The sequence below is a fragment of the Genypterus blacodes genome, unplaced genomic scaffold, assembly GCF_046128005.1.
Source record: "Genypterus blacodes isolate CSIRO-AG114 ecotype Tasmania unplaced genomic scaffold, CSIRO-AGI_Gbla_v1 ptg000077l_1, whole genome shotgun sequence".
In the NCBI taxonomy this organism is placed as follows: Eukaryota; Metazoa; Chordata; class Actinopteri; order Ophidiiformes; family Ophidiidae; genus Genypterus; species Genypterus blacodes.
This window is the reverse complement of record NW_027466886.1, coordinates 113907-132877: the sequence shown is the minus strand read 5'-3', so window position 1 is coordinate 132877 and position 18971 is coordinate 113907. Positions and strand designations below refer to the sequence as shown.

Below are 18971 nucleotides of genomic sequence, written 5' to 3'. Positions count from 1 at the left end.
GTGTGTGTATATATGGCTAATTCACTCATCTAAGCCTTTACTCATGGACTACATAAACACTAATCTCACATGTGTACGTTCCACCCTGTTTTCTGTTTTCTTCATGCATGTCTGGTTAACACGCACAGGAGACCACATAGCAGCGAGTATTTCATGATTCTGCCGTACGTGTAGTCTGTTAGGCCTCTATTCCAATCGGGTCTGACACCATCAAAGGTCAAATAGCTGCTATATATTTCTGTCTCCCTGATGTGTTCAGTGTCTGCGTGTTCTTTTCAAGTCCTAGTCGTCTGTAACTCCTCTCCACTCCTTCACAAGTGCTCAAATTGAATAAATTATACCAGAAGAATTCCACGGCACTGTACACATAAAGGCGGCCATTGTTGCTGCGGGCACAATGACACAAAGATGGATTTATATAGAGCCTCTGTGATATACTCAGCTCAGTGACAGACAGAGGCAGACTATGCAGAGGCCAGAGAAGAAGCCATTGTCCCACAGGTCAGACCAAAGTGTTTCACATTGGTGTTTGAAATTCCTCCAGTATCCTCCAGAATCACTGTGTGTGTGTGTGTGTGTGTGTGTGTGTGTGTGTGTGTGTGTGTGTGCGCGCGTGTGTGTGTGTGTGTGTGTGTGTGTGTGTGTGTGTGTGTGTGTGCGGTTTGTGAATTTCCCACATTTCATTTGTCATATCACTTTATCATCTTATACAATCAGCCCATTCTGTTATTATAGATCTGTTGTTTTGGAGAGAGTTGTTTTGTTTACTAAGACAGAATCTCTGCCGTTCTGTTGAACCCCTTTCATTTCCTGTGTCCCTGCAGTGCTGCTGACATGTGCGTTGTCCTTTAATGTGGACCAGAAGAACGCCATGTCCTTCAGCGGTCCACTGGAGGACATGTTTGGCTACTCCGTCCAGCAGTTTGAGAACAGCGAGGGAAAATGGTGAGTCATTAAAGGCACATTTAAAAGGAAAACATCCAAAATCAAGGATATCCATCATGTTTCGCCTCTGCATTAATGATTTTTGGCCACTAGGGGCAAACAGACACACAGCCCTGACATACCCCTGCATTTTAAACTTATAACTGGTGTTTTAAGTGAGTATTGGTATTGATCAGATTGGTCTTTCCGCCCACCTGTAGCTCACATTCACTTTCCTTTTAGTTCGCTTTTGTTTTCCACCAATTCCTGAGTGAAATATCCTGGTTATAATATCCGGTGGGAACCATTGAGAGTCAACAATGTTTCCCAAATATTTGATGGATGTTTAAATGCTTCACGACTGGTCTAAGTACAGCTCATTACAGATGTTTCCCCCTGGCTGTGGATCTTGTGCCAGTGTTTTGCTCAGTTCACTCTCCCACTCACATCATCACACACACACACACTCAACATTACATCACAAGATCTACAATGCCATCAAACTAAGAAAGAAAGTTTACATGCTCATGTTTTATAGTGTAATTGGAGGTTAATGTCTCTATAAATGCATTCAGTAGGACAAACAAAGAATGCGTCCCATTTAAAAGATCAATCAATGCTTTTTTCTCTCATAAATCGGTGTCTCTGCTGAAATGAACTTGTAATTGTTCTCCCAGAGTATCAAAGTAAGTAATGGGAACAGGCCAGCAGCTGCAGGACACACACCTTTTACTACCTTAGCTATGAACCACACACTTGGCCTGTAAACATACTGAGAACAAGCATCTGCGGCTCCTTGGTTAACAAGTGGTGGAACACATTTAAAAAACCCTGTTAAACGCCATCAGTGTGCGGTTACTGGCTGTCGCTCTCACTCTTTCTCTGGCTACATCTCGCCTGCAGTTACTCTACTCCTCTTTTATTTCTTCCCCTCTCTCTCCCACCCAACCTGTTGCGCCGCCTCAGCTGATCTTTCCCACATGGCTGTAGCCGACCCTGTTCTGCAGTAATGGTCTTATCGGTCTCATATGAGATCAGTTACAGTAATTCACTCACTGCTAATCAGTGGAGCCAGCTGCGACCAAAAACCCTATTGCTCACTGAAAACCACACGGCCTGCACAGCTTATCCAGATAGCACTATTTTATTACGGTTTGGAAGAAAGAATAAAGCCAAGAAGCCTGATAAGTGTTGGGCACAGCAGGCGCAGACTAGGGAGAGGACTTCTGGAGATGCAGAGGGTGAAAGAAAACAGATGAGAAACCAGCGATTGGGGCGAGGTTTAGGCGGAAAGTAGGGATTGAAACATTGAAATTATAGACGCTGTGTAGCCCTTCTGTGCTTCTACCAGCGAAAGTCAAGAGAAAAGATATCTATCATGGAGTGAAGTGATGTGAAGGTTTTCCATAACGGGTAGGTGACTGATTAGTCACAGATGTCTTCTCCAGACACCGCACTTCAGTTCTTTAATGCTCCCCGGCAGCGTTGAGAGATGGATCATCAGCACAGGGAAACGTGTAACAGAGACGTTTAGAGTGCCGTCCTGTCACGCTTACTTACTGTTACTGTACTATTTACTCAGTTTGACCCGCCACCAGTCTGGGATAGATCTTTATCAAATGCCATATTCCTGCTGAGTCCAGTAAGCTATACAGAGTCAGTAAGCTGGCACTGATGGCGTTCATCATTCAATAAGTGCAGTCATTGATTTCTACATTATTTATAGATTAAACACAAGCAGCTCTGAGCACTGGCTGTTGAGTATTTGCCATAAATAAGTCAATAAGCCTCAGTTTTCTCACCGCCGGTTGACACTGGAATTAGTGTGTGCGCACAATGTTTTGCTTTAGATGACCAGGGGCCATTACAGTTGAGGAATGTTAATAAGCCTGAGTGTTTAGAGGAAAGCAGATGATCCACACTCATGTTAGCATCAGTGTACTGACAGAGTAACATCACGTTATGAAAATCACATATGGACACGCAAGCATGCTGCTGTGCTTATATGTAGAGGACACACTGCATGTCTGAGACACACACGCACACGGATACTTCATGACCACGTCTTCAGAAGAAACACGCAACATACACAGTACACAACAAGACTACTAATCCACAAATATCTGGATCATTCTGAAACATAATGCAGTGGTGAAGACGTGATGATAGTGTTTCATACCTCATTTCATACCTGATGTACCGGTGTTGTGTGGTGGCTTGCTAGGATTGCTACCTATTTATAAGATGGTACAATAAAATCTAAACCTATTGAAGAGTTTTATAAGCCGATACAAGCCTTCTGTTAGTGTTTATTGTAACTGCAGGAAGCATGTATGGGGCAAATCGTCATTATTTTTGGCAGAGATTCTGTGTTCTCAACATGTCAACACCCAAACTCTGCAGTAACGTTTTAACTGTGCTTATTATCGTAATTGCAAAACCTTTATGATGTTGTGTGTGGTTGTTGACATCATTCACAACCAACTGGCCCCATCTGCTCTTTGTTTTTTCCAGGGTTCTGATTGGTTCACCGTTGTCTGGCCAGCCAGCCAAGCGGACAGGGGACGTCTACAAGTGTCCTGTGGGGACGGGAGACAACACGTGTGTCAAACTGGATCTGCCTAGTAAGCTCTGTGTGCGTGTGTGTGTGTGTGCATAGAGAAGGATACCCTTGTGTTTGTGTATGTGCAAGATTGTGCTTGTAGTTGAACTATACGTCTGTCTCTTGCGGGAAGGAAGTGAGGCTCATCATAACTGGGAGACAGTAAACAAACAAGGTTTTAATGTTTCATCCTCTCATAATTATATTTCAATTAAACAGATAAGCCCATCTTAGCTCCCGGTCAGCTCCCTGCAAAGCCATTATTGCTGTTTGTCTCTGTCAAACACGGGCAATTACACTTTTATGTGCAGATTTAATGGAGCCACTTGCTCTTTTTCCTCTCTTCCATTTAATAATAGATTGTATATTCACACCTGTATTTGTAGTCATTTCTCTTGGTAGATTGGTGGGTTTAACCGCAGATAATTTACAATCAGTGCTGTAAATACTGTGCTACCCACCCAACCTCCAGCAGTGAGTCTTTGTTGTTTTTTTATCTTGAGGGAGTTAAATCGTCTGGACTAAATCACACAAGCTCATGTTTTTGCCAAGATATGACTCTGGAAGACATCAGCAGAGAATTGATGTAGTCTGGCAGCTGCAGCAAGTCTCAGCTCAACATTGGGAGTGGCGAGGGGAGAGCGCTCCAAGTCAAAAGACAGCGCTGCGTTTCAATTTTGCATGAAGCAACACCTCCAAGCCTCATAACGCTCAAAAGCTCTGCAAACAGCTGTTTAAAATAGACACCGCACATCTATCTAAAATTAAGCATGACTCATCACCTGCACAGCCTTTTTCTGTGCTCGCAGTTATATGCAGAAACCAGATTTGTTAAATTGAATTGTGGGAAATGTGACAGCGTTTTCCAGAACAGTCACTGTTTCTTTGGTGGACGGTGTATTTAGTGTCCAGTGACGGTGACGGTGACGCCTCAGCCAAGCAGAGCAACAGTCAGTCTGTTGCTTGGTGAAAAGCCGATACAGTAACAAGCAAAGTCCCTGGGATTCACTGTACACTTGCTGTTAATGATTTGATTTAATTTTTGATTGGAAGGTTCGGTAAATTTAAAGGGTAATTACATCCCACCAACAAAATTAAAGGCGGATTAAGCCACGACTGTTAAGCTGTGATTAATTTCCGGGGGGAAGGCCTCAACATTTGGGATGTCAAGTCGGTTGCTCAATAGCACTCCACTGGAGAATTAGAAAAGCAGATCCAGATGATGACAAACAACAAACTAAATCACCTTCAGATTTATGGGCTGCAGGATTTCTTAACGCTGGTGTGTGGATCTCCTGCTTTCCCACACTAAACCTGTTACTCTGAACTTGTCATAATGCAATTTAAAGTATAAATATCAAATAAAGAAAATACAAATTCCTATGTTATACGTGTAACATCTATAGAACTCAAGAGCATGACATTGACACGGCAGGATGTTCCATTCATAAATTGTCGGTCTACAAATTGAATTCAGTCTCACAAATTCCAAAGTAATGGAAATGTGGAACCTCCTTGTTCAGTCTTGTTGTATCTTCACTCATATATGAATTTGACCTAGATGCCCCTTTGATTTTTATTTCAACTTCCTTTAAGACCATGAGGTTTTTGTGATAAGTGATTTGTTCTGATAGTTATCTTGAGTCACAGTTGATTAGGGACAAAGTGTGTATTCTACTCTGCCGCACCAACAAGGCTGCATTCATGCCCGTGTGGGCTTGTCATGAGTGGTACAATTTGTCTTCTAACCTTAAACTGAACTTATTTTACTCTTAGAACACAACATTTCACTGTATTTAGAGTATATAAATAGCCTTTTAATTTGGAGGAGAGCGGAGAGTAAACTGAAGGGCAGGAAGTTAGGGAAAGTAGTGATCTGCCTCCATTCCCAGATAAATAATGGGGTTAAGGACATTAAATCCCACCACACCACTCAGTATAGTTAAGTCCCCAGCTGGTAATCAGAATCAGAAATGAACCCGGAATCCCCCTTGTGGGGATTTCAACAGATTTGGAATAAAAATGTGGCATGTCACACCCAGGACTGTGTCTCTTACGTGTGTGAGAATATGTTGATCCCATGGGAAATGTAACGATCCCAAACATTCCCATGCTGAAGCAACACGTCCTATTTTTAACCGCATGTTGAGATTCATTTTTGATTTCTTCATCATTTCAGCTAGTGATGTAATTTGTATTTAACAATTATTCATTTGGTTTCAATGCTTTGTCTCCTTTATTTATTTAGTCTGTACACCACACACACTTATGTTTAACTACATGTCAGTCCAAATTACATGTGGAAATAGAGTGAAGGAAAGAGGGTGGGCGACTCTTCCTATGGGAAAATGCAAAAGAATTTGACCAGCTGTTGTTTCTCTCTTCTACTCTGTCTCACTGTGTTTATTCATTCATATTTCTCTTAGAAAACACAACAATTCCCAACGTGCGGGAAGTCAAAGAGAACATGACCATGGGAACCACACTCGTGACCAACCCCAGCGGAGGCTTTCTGGTAAGGAAAGCGACCGTAGTGCTGTGTATGAATGCGCTCGACATTTTCCACAGCAGAAGAGAAACGAGGAATACACACTTCCTGCGAGATAGTGAGCAGTAACTCCATGCGCACTTGAACTTGGACCTGTATGGAAACACTGGGCTCGACCCTTGCTGTTTCCCAGTGAGACCCCATGTCCTGGGAATGTAACAGGATGCTGTGAATCTACTGTATATATGCTGAAGTACATGAGCTGTGTAGGAGATGATGTGGGCCATTAGGTTTTATGATCATAACCTCCAGTAAAAATCTTCTTGACACTGGCAGGATGTGAAATGTTGCAGTAGACGCCCAGTGTGTGAATTTAGTCCAGAGGCGACAACATAAAACAGCAAAATCATCAATGCTACATAAGAATAGTCACTATTCATTATGAATGCAGTGGATACAGAGTCATATCTATTCAATAACCTTCATCAACCTTCTTATCATGGCCTCTGTGTGTGTGTGGGGCGGGGGGAGTACATTTTAGTTCAAATAATGTTCTAATTTGTATTTAAGGGTCTATTTCGGAACCGTTGCAATGGTTTATTACACAAAAAAAACACACTGATCCATTTCTACTCTTTCCTTGATGCAGCACACTGAGTGAAAACAGGCCATTCTTGATATTCTTTCCAGTATGGTGAAGTTTTAGCTGATAATCTCATTTTAGTCTGTAGCCAATTCACAGGATACAGACAGTTTTATACATTGGGAGGGTTATGGTCAGAGTTAGGGGCGGAGTTATGTAGCTTCAGCTTGACGTGGCAGATGATATTTCGCGTCAGGAAAGTACTCGTCAAAAACGATGCATTCAGGGCCGTCCAGAATCATGTTTCACTTCCTGGATGCTTCTCTTCTGGCATGAAGACTTAGACGATGCTTAGCAAATACTCCAATATGAAAAAGTACGATAGCTCCTCTTTCAGGCTTGTTGTCACAGTTTGACTCATAACGCTCATGAACGCCTCATAATGTGAGATCATATTAAAAGAAAGCGTGGGACATACAGCGCAGGGAAATGTAAGAGAATAAGACTGAAAGATTAATAGATGTTATCCCATTTTCCAGTGATTACTTCTTTCTGTCTTTCGTCCCTCTGTCTCTTTCTGGGAATAATATCATCTGAAAGGATGTCTAGTGGTTTTTAATAGCCTCTGTGTCATCGTCAGTCGGGGTAGTTCTTTCCCTTTGGTTTCTCTCTTCAGTAGCCCTGAACCTCCTTTCAACCGTGACCTCATACTGCAGGAAAGCAAGAAACCAATCACAGGCTTGACATTTAGTTTTCTCAAGTAAGCAGAGTCTCTGGGTTTATTTGTGTGTGTGCGTGTGTGTGCCCCATCCCCACAGGCCTGCGGTCCTCAATACGGCTACATGTGCGGCCAGCAGCAGTACATCTCCGGCGTCTGTGCTAATGTCAGCTCGTCCTTCCAGGTCGTCAACTCTTTGGCACCAGCCGTGCAAGGTACGCAACCAAACGAGACACAGGAAACACAGAATGACACAACAGGACGTGACAGCACTCCGTACTTATCGCCCGATGTGGACCACAGATCACAATCTACACTTCTGCAGTACCACCCAAGATTCTGAAATGAAATTAACCCTCCCTCAGCGAAGATGATATGAGCATTCCGCTTGTGTAGACTTATTTGTGCCCACCCCTCCGGCCCCCAGCGGCCCGGCCCGGCCTGGCCTGGCCCGGCCTGGCCCTTCCCCTCTGCTCGGTCGCATGCCCATGTTAGGAGACAGTCGACTGGGCCTGCATTCCCTTTCACTCGAAGGAAACAGCCAAGGAAGGACAAGAGAATAAATGTTTGTCGTTTCTCTCATACTCCCAATACTTCATTCTGGAACAAACACATGTACAAACACACACACAGATTTTGGCATAGATATGTGAAGTGTAGGGGACCAACACGTATCCATGAGTTTGTACCTAAGTGAGGGGAAAAGTAAAAGATCTCCATACTCACACAAATGCTTTAAGTCACACATATTGTTGCTTTTGTTCCAGAATGTTCCAAGGAGCTGGACATCGTGCTGCTGCTGGATGGATCCAACAGTATCTACCCCTGGTCCAGTATCGTCGATTTCCTGCTTCGCTTCGTCAAAAGCATCGAGATCGGACCCAAACTTGCACAGGTCAGTAACATTAAAGAAGTAACGGACTACCAACAATTTAAATGTATTTTTGTCTTCGATTTTAAGACTTCGATGTTCTCTGCTACAAATTATTTTCCACATGGTGCCAGCAGTAAGAATACTATTATTCATCACTGTTTTAGTCTTTGCCTAACTAAGTTTCTGTCCGCTTGTCTTGGATCGCTGTGTGAACGGGTGGTTACGTTTTTATTATGGTTACGCTGCTCTGGCCTGTAGCTTGTGGAGTTTTCCAGAGAGGAACCACTGGAAAGTCTTCAAACTGTGGAGCCCAGTGGTTGTAAGTCACATCTTCCATGGCTGCTGAAGTCCTCTGCCCGCCCGTATAAAGAACATTGTGTCATATTAACAGCAGCAGGCCCGACCACATCCTCGCATGCCGTCTGGCAGGGGGAGAGAGAGACAGGGAGCAGAGAGGAGAAGATGCTCAGGAGGAGAAAAGGAAAAATCAAAGCAAATGTGTCGGAAAGTGTATTCACAAAGAAACTGTGTGTGTGTGTTTGTGTGTGTGTGTGTGTGTTGCTTACATTCTAGGTTGGTATCGTGTCTTATGGCGAGACAGTGACTCACCGTGTCAACCTGAGCCAGTTCGACAACACTCCCCAGCTGCTGAATACCATCAAAGTTCTTCCCCAGCAGACCGGCTCAAAGACCATGACAGCCCTGGGCATCGATACTGCCAGGTACTCAACACACATCTCTTTCCCCCAAAGTTATGTCCGATTCAAATCCCAGTTTGTTCCTGAGCTTTTTGATCTGGCCTGTCAGGACGGAGGCCTTTCTAGAAGAGCGAGGAGGACGACCTGGTGTCAAGAAGGTGATGGTGATTGTGACAGACGGAGAGTCTCACGATTATTACAACCTACACAAGGTCATCAGTGACTGCCAGGAGGACGGCATCGAGAGGTTTGGCATCGCTGTGGGTACAAACTACCTTTGTCTTCTCTCAGAGATTATATTAACATGCATGAAACATTTCCAGACATGAGGACAACAGCTTAAACATAAGCACAATGATGTATAAGGGAAGGAAACATGTCCCCATATGAGGACACAGGGTCTCAGGAGGATATCAATGACAAAGCATTCTGGTAGCTTACTGTTCACTATCTCTTGCATTTGCAGGTTTTGGGTGTCTACAATCGTGAGAACAAAACCAATGAAGAGGTGCAAAAGTTTATCAAAGAGATACAGTCCATCTCCAGCGAGCCCTTAGCCGACCATTTCTTCAACGTCTCTGATGAAGTGGCACTGGTGACCATTGTAGACGCTCTAGGAAGCAGGATATTTGCCTTGGAAGGTATCCACCTACACCATATGTGGCTCATATACATGCTACCCCTGCTGCCATAAAGAGCTTGAATGTACCAACAAGTAATAATGAGGAATGTGCCAAACAAAGCAATAGTTACCCTTAACTGCAGTGTCTTTCTGTTTACACGGGCCATCGCTCACAAGGCAAAACAACAAACTGTCATTATTTATTATTTACTGTCGTCTAAATGAACTTTGTCTTCCTCAGCTACAACCGGCAACTACACGTCGTCCTTTGAGATGGAAATGTCCCAAGCTGGATTTAGTGCACATACGACTAAAGTAAGTCCAAATATGATTGATTATGTCAGACGAATACACAAAGATTGCAAACCCACAAGCGACTGACTTGTATATTAAACTGTGCCGCATGACGGATGAGCATATTTCTGCAAGGTTCTTCTGAATGTGTAATGTCTGTAGATGGGCACTTTAAAAGACCTGTTTGTTTTATGTGCGTGTGTGTGTGTGTGTGTGAGTGTGTGCTTGCCGAACTATTGAACTGTTCCGGACGCAGCGCCACAGTTTTATCTTTACAGTGCATCTTCTTGCCTTTGGCGATCCACCCCAGTCGGAAGAACGTTCCAGACACAAACAGTCTTTGTCCACGGGAATACAAACTGATGATGTGATGTGATCTGTGATTGTGTGTGTGTGTGTGTGTGTGTGTGTGTGTGTGTGCGTGCGTGGGTGTGAAAGAGCAAGAGACAAACACGGGACACGTACAGTGCATGAGGGAGGGTGAATCAGTCGCTTGTTTACTACAGTAAAGAACAACATTCTTATTTTGCCCCTTTGAAGGCATTGATGAGGCATTTCCTGTTTATGTTTACCCCGGCTGACGTCCCTCTGACCCTCTCGCCTCTCATCCTGCTCTTGACTCACGTTTCTCACCTCCTCCCTCACCTAAGCTCTCATGTACACACTCAGTGACACCTGAGGTTGTTTCTGTGACAGACGGCGGTGGGAAAGAACCACTTGACTGAGTGCGATGTGACAGATGGCCCGTGTTATGTCCTGTGTGGTCCTCTCCCTTCCTTTTAGATAACCCTTGTTTCCTGCTGATGAAAAAGAAAAAGCGTTTGAGAGATGTTTGTGTTCTGCTCTGCACTTTATATTCTAAGAAACCCCTCACCAACAAGCCAATAACCTTTAGAAAATGCCTTTAAAACCTGGCTATGAGTGGAACACATGACACTTTGACATGACAGGACCTCTGATTCAGACTATTGACTTGTGTGTGAGTTGATGAATTGCTATGTGCACTCTGACTCATAGCTCTTATCTGTTGTCTCTCTGCAGGACGGGGTGATGCTGGGAGCAGTGGGAGCGTACGACTGGAACGGCACAGTGATCATGCACACGGCCGGAGGAACCATCGTTCCCGGGAAGGAGCAGTTCTTCGACGCAAAGACGGAGGCCGGCTACGAAGGGCTGGCCGGGTACCTGGGTGAGTTTGCTCATGAGGCGTAACGTCCAATAAGACTGATAAGAGGTTTGAGGAGGAAAAGGCGAGTTAACATGGTGCTGCTCTAGCACGGAGGAGTAAGATGGAAAAGTAAGATAACTCAGACTCGCTCCCTCTCTCTCTCTCCCTCTCTCGCTCTCTCTCTCTCACTCTCTCCCTCTCTCTCATACAGTACACGAGCTATTCTTTCCCCCCTGTCGCCTTTTATGGCTTGTCGAGCAACCGCAGAATCTTAATATCAGCTTATTTAATCAACATGTCATTAGAAAGAGCACGGCTGGGTCGGTACTGTAAACCCAGCTGTTGGCACGCGCTCCTCGCACCCAGTGGTCCAATTGGAGTATTTGCATAACTTGCGTGTGTATGTGTGTGTGTGTGTGTGTCGTCCTGCTCCAGTCCAGCAGTGTTTTACAGTTTCCTGCACACAATTATACATGAGCCGTTGGCTGCAGAGGCACAACAGTTAGAAATTCCTCCAAGAGAGCACGAGGGTCTTCCTAATAACTGTGTGTATTAATGCATCAATATAAGAGTATGAGTCATATACAGATGTCTCATACATTGTATATCTGTATTTCATGGTGTTCCCATAATATATCCTATCTGTGTATTCCCCATATATGAGCGTTGGGTTGATACTTTGACCTTGCTCTATGACCTTGACCTTGATTAAAAAACAAATTGATTGAAAAGGTGCTGACCAGCCAACCTGCAAAGTTGATCCAGTTTGATTAATTGCTGTGAAAGACAGACAGACAGACAGACAGACAGACAGACAAAATATCAGCACACATGTGTAGTGCGTGTGAACATGTATATGTAAGTCATGTGACGTGTGTGTGTGTGTTTGGTTTATGCAGGTTACGATGTGCAGTCGGCCTCCACCCCTGACGGAATGCTGTACATCACAGGCGCACCGCGGTACAATCACACCGGCCGAGTTGTCGTCTATCGTCTGGGCGAAAAGAATGAAATCATCGTCACCCAGATACTGAACGGAGAGCAGGTGAGAGGATGCAGCAGCTCGGTGAAACTTCTGCTGGTGTTTTTTTGCCGTCTTCCCCTGGTGACTCTTTGACCTCTGTGTGTAGATCGGTTCCTACTATGGCAGCGTCCTGCAGACTCTGGATGTGGACGCAGACTCCTTCACTGATCTCCTCCTGGTCGGCGCTCCCATGTACATGGGGACAGAGCGAGACGAGCAGGGACAAGTCTACGTTTACAAACTCAATCAGGTACAGGGAAAAGTTATAGGAACATAAGTAATCAATCAAACATAGAGATTTAATGTCACATGAGTAGAACTTTGAAACGGAGGTGAATCCATCATTATTTTACTGTGACTTCAGGTTTGAGCACTAAAAACAGGAGCGCTTGTATCCTGTTTTCTATTTTCATCTTCCATTGCTTGAGCTTGTTTTTCCTTCCTCCCTCTCGCCAGGATGGGAAGTTCGAGCACGAGTTCACTCTCAAGCCCATCAATCAGTCCTGTTGTTCCGCCCACACCGCCAGCTGCACCCACAAGAACGAGCCGTGCGGCGCACGCTTCGGCACAGCCATCGCCGCCGTGTCCGACCTTAACCTCGATACGTTCAATGACGTGGTGATCGGCGCGCCGTTTGAGAATGACCACCGGGGGGGCGTTTACATCTATCACGGAGACAATAAGTCGCTGAAAGAGAAATTTGTGCAGGTGAGAGCAGAAGCGAATGTCAGACAACTTCCCACACCAGCACATCTGTATTGTTGTATTAAATATAAGGACCTGCTCTTGTTCTACGGTGTCTCCTTAGCACATCGCAGCAGGTGGCGATGGCGAGAAGGTGAAATTCTTCGGCCAGTCCATCCACGGGATCATGGATCTCAACGGAGACGGAATCATTGACGTCACCATAGGAGGGCTGGGCGGCGCGTCGCTGTTCTGGTGAGGCTGCAGCTCCTCCCACGCCTTCACACCGCTGCCACACATTCTTCTCTGATCATAACGAGCAGCAGCATTTGCATCCACCAGACAGATTACACGTCCATCTGGCATTGTGTCCCCCAGGTTTACACAGCTGTCCGCATCCCAACTTCCGAATGATCTCTCTGTTTAAACCCCTGGCTTCATACTGCACTGTTGGAGATTTGCCTGCATTAAACTGTCAGGATCCAAACCACAAAGTTTTGAAAGATCAGCCCACATCATCATCTATCTTCTCAGAGACCTGCTCCCACCGATTCTGTTTGCAGGGGCTCAACTTAGCTGTGTGAAAAACTTCATTTCCCAAGAGGCTTAGTGCTTAAATAGCTTTTGGCAGGAGGCGGCTCTTCTTCCTGGACTGTGGTTTGTGTGTTGGAAAGCTTCATGTTTGGATAGAAAGAGCTGAGTCCCAAGTTGTTCCATCGAAGAAGAATTGAGACACGCACGCGCACGCAACACACACACACACACACACACTCAACACACAGATGTTTTTAAATGTTTTACACATTTGTTTCATTTTTTTGTTATAGGTCCAGAGATGTTGCAGAACTCCACGCTACCATGACCTTCGACCCCGTTAAAATCAACCTGCAGCAGTCTCAGTTTCAGTGTGAGCACGCCGGACGCCTGACCACCTGCGTGAATGTGGAGGTGTGTTTCAACTACAAAATCAAATCCGACAAGCAGCACTCGGCCTCGACAGGTGAGCCACAAAAACACCTTGTCCATCTGTGGTTACATGCGTGTGTGTGTGTTTTTCTTATCTGTTTCTTTCCCACAGAGATCCGCTACAGTCTGATTCTGGACGCTTTGCGAGCCAAAGCCAGGGGTTCATTTCTGTCCTCTGATGACCGAAGGATCACCAAGCTTGTGACCATTAAAGAACAAATCTGTAACAAAGAAATGTTCTCCGTGTCTGTAAGTATCTGGTTCTTTATACTCAGGAGGCCGTTAAGTTTCCAATACGCAATCATCGCAAATCCCCTTATTTTCCGCCCTGTGCAAACGCTGAATTACTGAAACAGAAAGACAGCTGACTGATTGCGTGCAAATCATGGCGTATCGCAACCACGCAACACATTCTCACAGGAAAATCAGTGATTGCATCTGTACGCTGTTGGCCTGCTTTCAGAGCAAATGGGTGCTGTAAAACGTCTGCGATGTGCATTTTAGAAATATTGTGGTGTCGGGGGGGTAGAATGGTGTTTGATGGCTGACAGCCAGGGAGGAGGAGACGGAACAATGCTTTGAGATGTCTTCCTGTGCAAAAGAGGAAGAGTTTGGCCGTAACATGAAACAGACCCTTTGTGATCAAAGCGCACAGCTTACAACCTCATGCTGCTCTCAGCCATGAATTATGTGTACGCACTTCGAGGAGAGAGAGAAGAAAAGAGAGCAAATGAGACGATATTCCAGGGCAGCGAGTGGTTCAACGGTCAGATCACAGGCTGTCCGTCAGAACAAATCTTTGAACGTTGCGACCATTAACTGTATACATCTGTGATCTCCGTCAGTGTGACATTTAGAGGCGCGTGTATGCATTTGTTTTTCATTCCAGTCGTTCACGAGGAGCGGTGGGTTTCTCTGATTAGTTGACCTTAGGCCAGAGAGAGAGAGAGAGAGGTGGGGGGGGGGAACTAATCAGTGGAAACAGCTGTTGTTGTGTGTGTGGACACATGAATATCTGCTCTGTTCACGTTCTCCAGCTTGTGGAGAAACAACCAAGCCAAGTCTAGAGCTCCAAAAAAAAGTGCAACATGTATGAGCATCTTAGTGGCGTCAGGGAACGTAGCCCAACTTCCTGCTTCTGATCCCAAACCTGTATGGACCCAAGGGAAATAAAAAGCTGGTCAAGGGAAAACAGTTCATACTGGTTGATGCTCTGTTTACTCATTGCCTGGAGCTGTTTGTCGTCTCTATACAGTTCAACACAAATCAGGAAAACTCTACTTTGCTTTCCTAGAAGTCATAGAATCTTTCTGTCTTGGAATACCTCAGCTGTGTCCTGGACAGAATTTCCGTTTGTCCTCTTATTTGGCCATTTTTGGTGAGATTCCCTCTTCAATCCATACAGGTTCATTGAATCTCACCAGCTAGATCTTAAATAACCAATCAACCGACTGACTGACTGACTCTTTCTCTGGCCCTGTCTGGACTAATCAACATTTCGAACAGACCTAAGACTTGCGGCAATTAACGCTAGACCTAAAAACCAAAAGCATGGACCTGAGACCCTGCTCAGGTTAAGGTTCAAGGAGTAGGAGTGCTGCCACATTGTGTCTTTCAATCATTTACAGTTGGTTTGACCATGTCCCCCTCTTCTTCACAGGCCAGGCTGGACTTCCGGGACCCCATCATGGTCTCCCTACAGTTTGGGCTTGCAGAGGACGAGGGCCCGGTCTTGGATGAAAATCTCCCCACCTCCATCAATAAGACAGTAAGGAACTTTTGGAAACTAATCAGAATCAGGGTGCCAAGCAGACAGGAAGGCGTCAAACCATGACGTGCTCCATCTGTCTGTCCCGTTCATCCCAACAGTGAGAAGAGGGGTTGTCTTGTCTCAGAGGGGGCTTATCACAGGGGTCCGGCTCCAAACTTTTACTGCTGTTACAGTTCATTATCATCAGGCGGCAGCTGACTGCCTTCCCTCAGTGTTTTCGCCCAGAGTCTGCATGAGTGCTTCAACACTTTGCTCCAGCGCAGCCTTCCCACACTCCTACTCACATAACTGCTCCAACGTGAAAGGGTTGCCAGCTAATCGCTGCACTGAGTGATGTTTCCAGATAAAGGGAGAGAGAGAAGCACGTTCTGCAGCTCTGCGTCACCCATGTCGAGTTCACACGAGAAACGAGCAGTACTTAACGCACAAAGGAATTAAAGGCTCAGTGTGCTGATTGCAAAGTAATGACAACCCTGCCCCCCCCTCCCCCTTCCCTGAACATAGCACCATGTTCGATGGTTCTCAGTGTCAGAACTCACTCAAATGGCAGAGGTCGCGTTTTCAGGACTTCTCCTGTTATTGTTACCGGACGGAAGAGAAGGAGGACACACACACATGCACACTGAGAAAGGACATGTCAGGGTGGGGGTTTGGGGGGAAGCTGTACGTTGTTGTTTTTGACATTGTGCTCCGTATGATATCCTACTCTCTCATCCATTCTTGGGAGAGGAGACAGTGTTGATCTTTGCCGTCCAGTGGGACAGCTTTGAGAATGGGAACAAATAAGACTTTGCGACTCTCAAAGAGCTCGGGGAAAAGCAAGGGAAGCCGAGGTCGCAAGAGGCACGCACCCTTTCAGCGCCGCCGTACAAACAAACGCAAACGGCACATTTTGATTCCCTCAACTCGGCTCCGTAGGGTGCTGTGTGTGTCAAAGGGACTCCCAACACATCATTGTATTGTTGTTGCAGGACTTCAAAGTTACTCCTCTTTCTCTAGATTCCCTTAGTGGACTGTGGGATTGATGAGAGGTGCATTGCTGACCTTTCTCTCACAGCAGAGCCCAGTGTGAGCACGTAAGCAGAACTTCCTCTATATTGTATATATAATAACCTATTTCCTAGTCCTACGCATTGATATTGTAAATCATGACTTGACAATATGCGTCTTTGACCTCACTAAGATGTTTCTCAGTACACCACTGCACCCTTGTGGGGGAACATTGGAATCACAACTCCGGCTGTTGCCTCTTTTTTTGTTTTCTTATCCAGAATGATAATCAAAGCAAATAAGGAGAAGATCACCGTGCACATCAGCATCCAAAACACCAAAGATAATGCGTACAACACCAAAGTCACTGTAAGCTTCACACCAAACATCAACTACGTCAAAGTGGAGGTAAGCCCACCACGCACGCCTTTCTTTCTTGCAGGCTTAATTTCCATCTAGTCTGTGGTCTGACAGAGTGTGTGTGACGACGCGTGTGTTGTTTTTGCGTTTCCAGCCAGAAAAGGATTGCAATCTGAATCACACCAGAGTAGAGTGTGCAGTGGGATATCCCTTCCTGGGAAGCAACGCACAGGTATTCTAATTTCCCAAACATATAAGCTCATATACAAGTGTGTGTTTAGGGCAGTCCAGTGATTGGACTTTGTTCAATGTCCCAACAGGACAATTTTAAACTGAAATTTGAAGTGAATCCCACACACATCCAGGAAGTGATTCAGATCAATATAACAGCAACGAGGTCAGAAAACTTACATTTTCCAAATCTATCAATTCCTCTTTAATATTACACTTTTCCTGCTTGAATAACCCTGTTTTTGTTTTGAAATCTCTCACAGTGACAGCGAGGAGTTGGACTCTACGCTGCACGACAATGTGGTACACATCTCCATCCCTGTGAAGTATGAGGCCGGACTTAGATTCTCAGTGTGAGTAGATTCAAAGTGCGTGTGGGTGTGTGGGTGTGTGGGTGTGTGGGTGTGTGTGTGTGTGTGTGTGTGTGTGTGTGTGTGTGTGTGTGTGTGTGTGTGTGTGTGTGTGTGTGTGTGTTCGTTCATCTACCTTCCTTTGTTGCTTTAATATGACTAATAATCTTAAAGTCCACACTACGGACTGGTGAAGGTATTGACTGAAATTGATTGTTTTATTAGTAGCAACTTTGCAGCTAAACGTCATTGTGATCTTTTAAACTATGCTCCTTGTAGGCGGCCTAAAGATGAGCACATTGTAGTGAAAGAGGGTGAGCAGTACCCCAGTGCGTTCAACGACACCAGCATGATTGGAGAGGAGGTCAACATCAGCTACATGGTAACACCTCTTCACTGCGTTATACAGTGTATGAGCGTCTGGCTGCACACGCAGTATGCATAGTGTGTGAGTGAATGTGTGTCTCGTCACATTTCCTCTGTCTCACGCTGTCTCTTCCTCTTTTCCCCGCAGGTAGAGAAGGTGGGCGACATGGTGACGCCTACCCTGGAGTTAAAGGTGACATATCCTCACCTGTCGCCTCGGAACAACTACATGCTGTACCTCACTAATGTCACCTCCAGTCCGCAGGTAAGCACACGGACATAATCACACACACATTTAGACACGTGAGAGAGCTGCCTTCATATCTGTGTGTCTGTGTGTGTGTGTGTCCTCCCCCTGCAGGTTAACTGCGATACCGGCAGTTTGATCAACCCCCTTCAAATCAACCCAAACATTTTCAAGCCCAATCCAAACAAACAGACACTCAGCTTCTACCTGGTGGTCAGTATTGAGTCCTTTTGAGTTTCCTTACAAATACCTACTGGTGTGCGTGTGTGTGTGTTTTCCCCTGTCTTATTGTGTGTTTGTCCTTCTCTGCAGAGCTGCGAGCACAACCCATGTGCCTCCTTCACCTGCTCCATCCCCGAGGCCAAGACCAGCCAGGTCAACGTTACCTATAGAGTGTGGAAACCCACTTTCATTAAGGTCGGCTTGTCTGCTGATTTTGGTCTTTGATCTCGTTTTAATGATTACATTTAATTAATAATATGATCTTTAAAATATCTCTTCATTTATCATCTTCTATACTTTTGTTCTTTCCTTTCACTTATCTGCCCTCTGTTCCTTCTGCACCTTTTTCATCAATGTGGATAAGCAAAACAAAGCAAAACTCTATTCTACAGGCAACCTTCTCCAGTCTGTTCATGGTGGTCAATGCTACACTGGAGACCCAAAACACCGATCTCTTTGTGCTGAGCAGCAGTGACAACACCAGAAGTGTGAGTGATGTGCTTTTGTCTATGTACTGTATGTTCCTTGTAATGACAGATTCATTCTGTGATGTGATTGGGTGTGTTTATAGTCATGTGAATACATATATATGTGTGTTGCGTAATTAGGTGAAGATCCAGGTTTCTAAGGAGTCGTCAGGAGGAATCCCTGTGTGGATCATCATCATCAGCATCCTGATGGGCCTGCTTATTTTAGCACTTGTAATCTTTGCTCTTTGGAAGGTAAACATCGCTCAGAGACCTTTAAGAAATAGTTTATTATCAAGCTGGAAATGTGAAGATTCAGATC

At 45.1% G+C, this 18971-nt stretch overlaps 1 protein-coding gene across 1 annotated transcript in view; it reads left to right on the top strand.

The window, feature by feature from the left end:
* Nucleotides 1-18971, top strand: part of itga1 (integrin, alpha 1) — a 33946-nt gene that overhangs the window by 12569 nt on the left and 2406 nt on the right. The window contains exons 2-29 of the mRNA XM_076158442.1: nucleotides 825-945; nucleotides 3439-3548; nucleotides 5953-6041; nucleotides 7416-7530; nucleotides 8083-8210; nucleotides 8763-8911; nucleotides 8997-9147; nucleotides 9354-9528; nucleotides 9751-9824; nucleotides 10845-10992; nucleotides 11871-12016; nucleotides 12102-12245; nucleotides 12452-12703; nucleotides 12804-12934; nucleotides 13507-13679; nucleotides 13758-13894; nucleotides 15306-15413; nucleotides 16416-16492; nucleotides 16688-16814; nucleotides 16921-16998; nucleotides 17087-17163; nucleotides 17261-17350; nucleotides 17627-17729; nucleotides 17862-17978; nucleotides 18075-18173; nucleotides 18273-18377; nucleotides 18575-18670; nucleotides 18791-18904. Of these exons, the coding sequence (XP_076014557.1) occupies nucleotides 825-945; nucleotides 3439-3548; nucleotides 5953-6041; nucleotides 7416-7530; nucleotides 8083-8210; nucleotides 8763-8911; nucleotides 8997-9147; nucleotides 9354-9528; nucleotides 9751-9824; nucleotides 10845-10992; nucleotides 11871-12016; nucleotides 12102-12245; nucleotides 12452-12703; nucleotides 12804-12934; nucleotides 13507-13679; nucleotides 13758-13894; nucleotides 15306-15413; nucleotides 16416-16492; nucleotides 16688-16814; nucleotides 16921-16998; nucleotides 17087-17163; nucleotides 17261-17350; nucleotides 17627-17729; nucleotides 17862-17978; nucleotides 18075-18173; nucleotides 18273-18377; nucleotides 18575-18670; nucleotides 18791-18904 (3434 nt within the window). The remainder of the gene's footprint in view (nucleotides 1-824; nucleotides 946-3438; nucleotides 3549-5952; nucleotides 6042-7415; nucleotides 7531-8082; nucleotides 8211-8762; nucleotides 8912-8996; nucleotides 9148-9353; nucleotides 9529-9750; nucleotides 9825-10844; nucleotides 10993-11870; nucleotides 12017-12101; nucleotides 12246-12451; nucleotides 12704-12803; nucleotides 12935-13506; nucleotides 13680-13757; nucleotides 13895-15305; nucleotides 15414-16415; nucleotides 16493-16687; nucleotides 16815-16920; nucleotides 16999-17086; nucleotides 17164-17260; nucleotides 17351-17626; nucleotides 17730-17861; nucleotides 17979-18074; nucleotides 18174-18272; nucleotides 18378-18574; nucleotides 18671-18790; nucleotides 18905-18971) is intronic.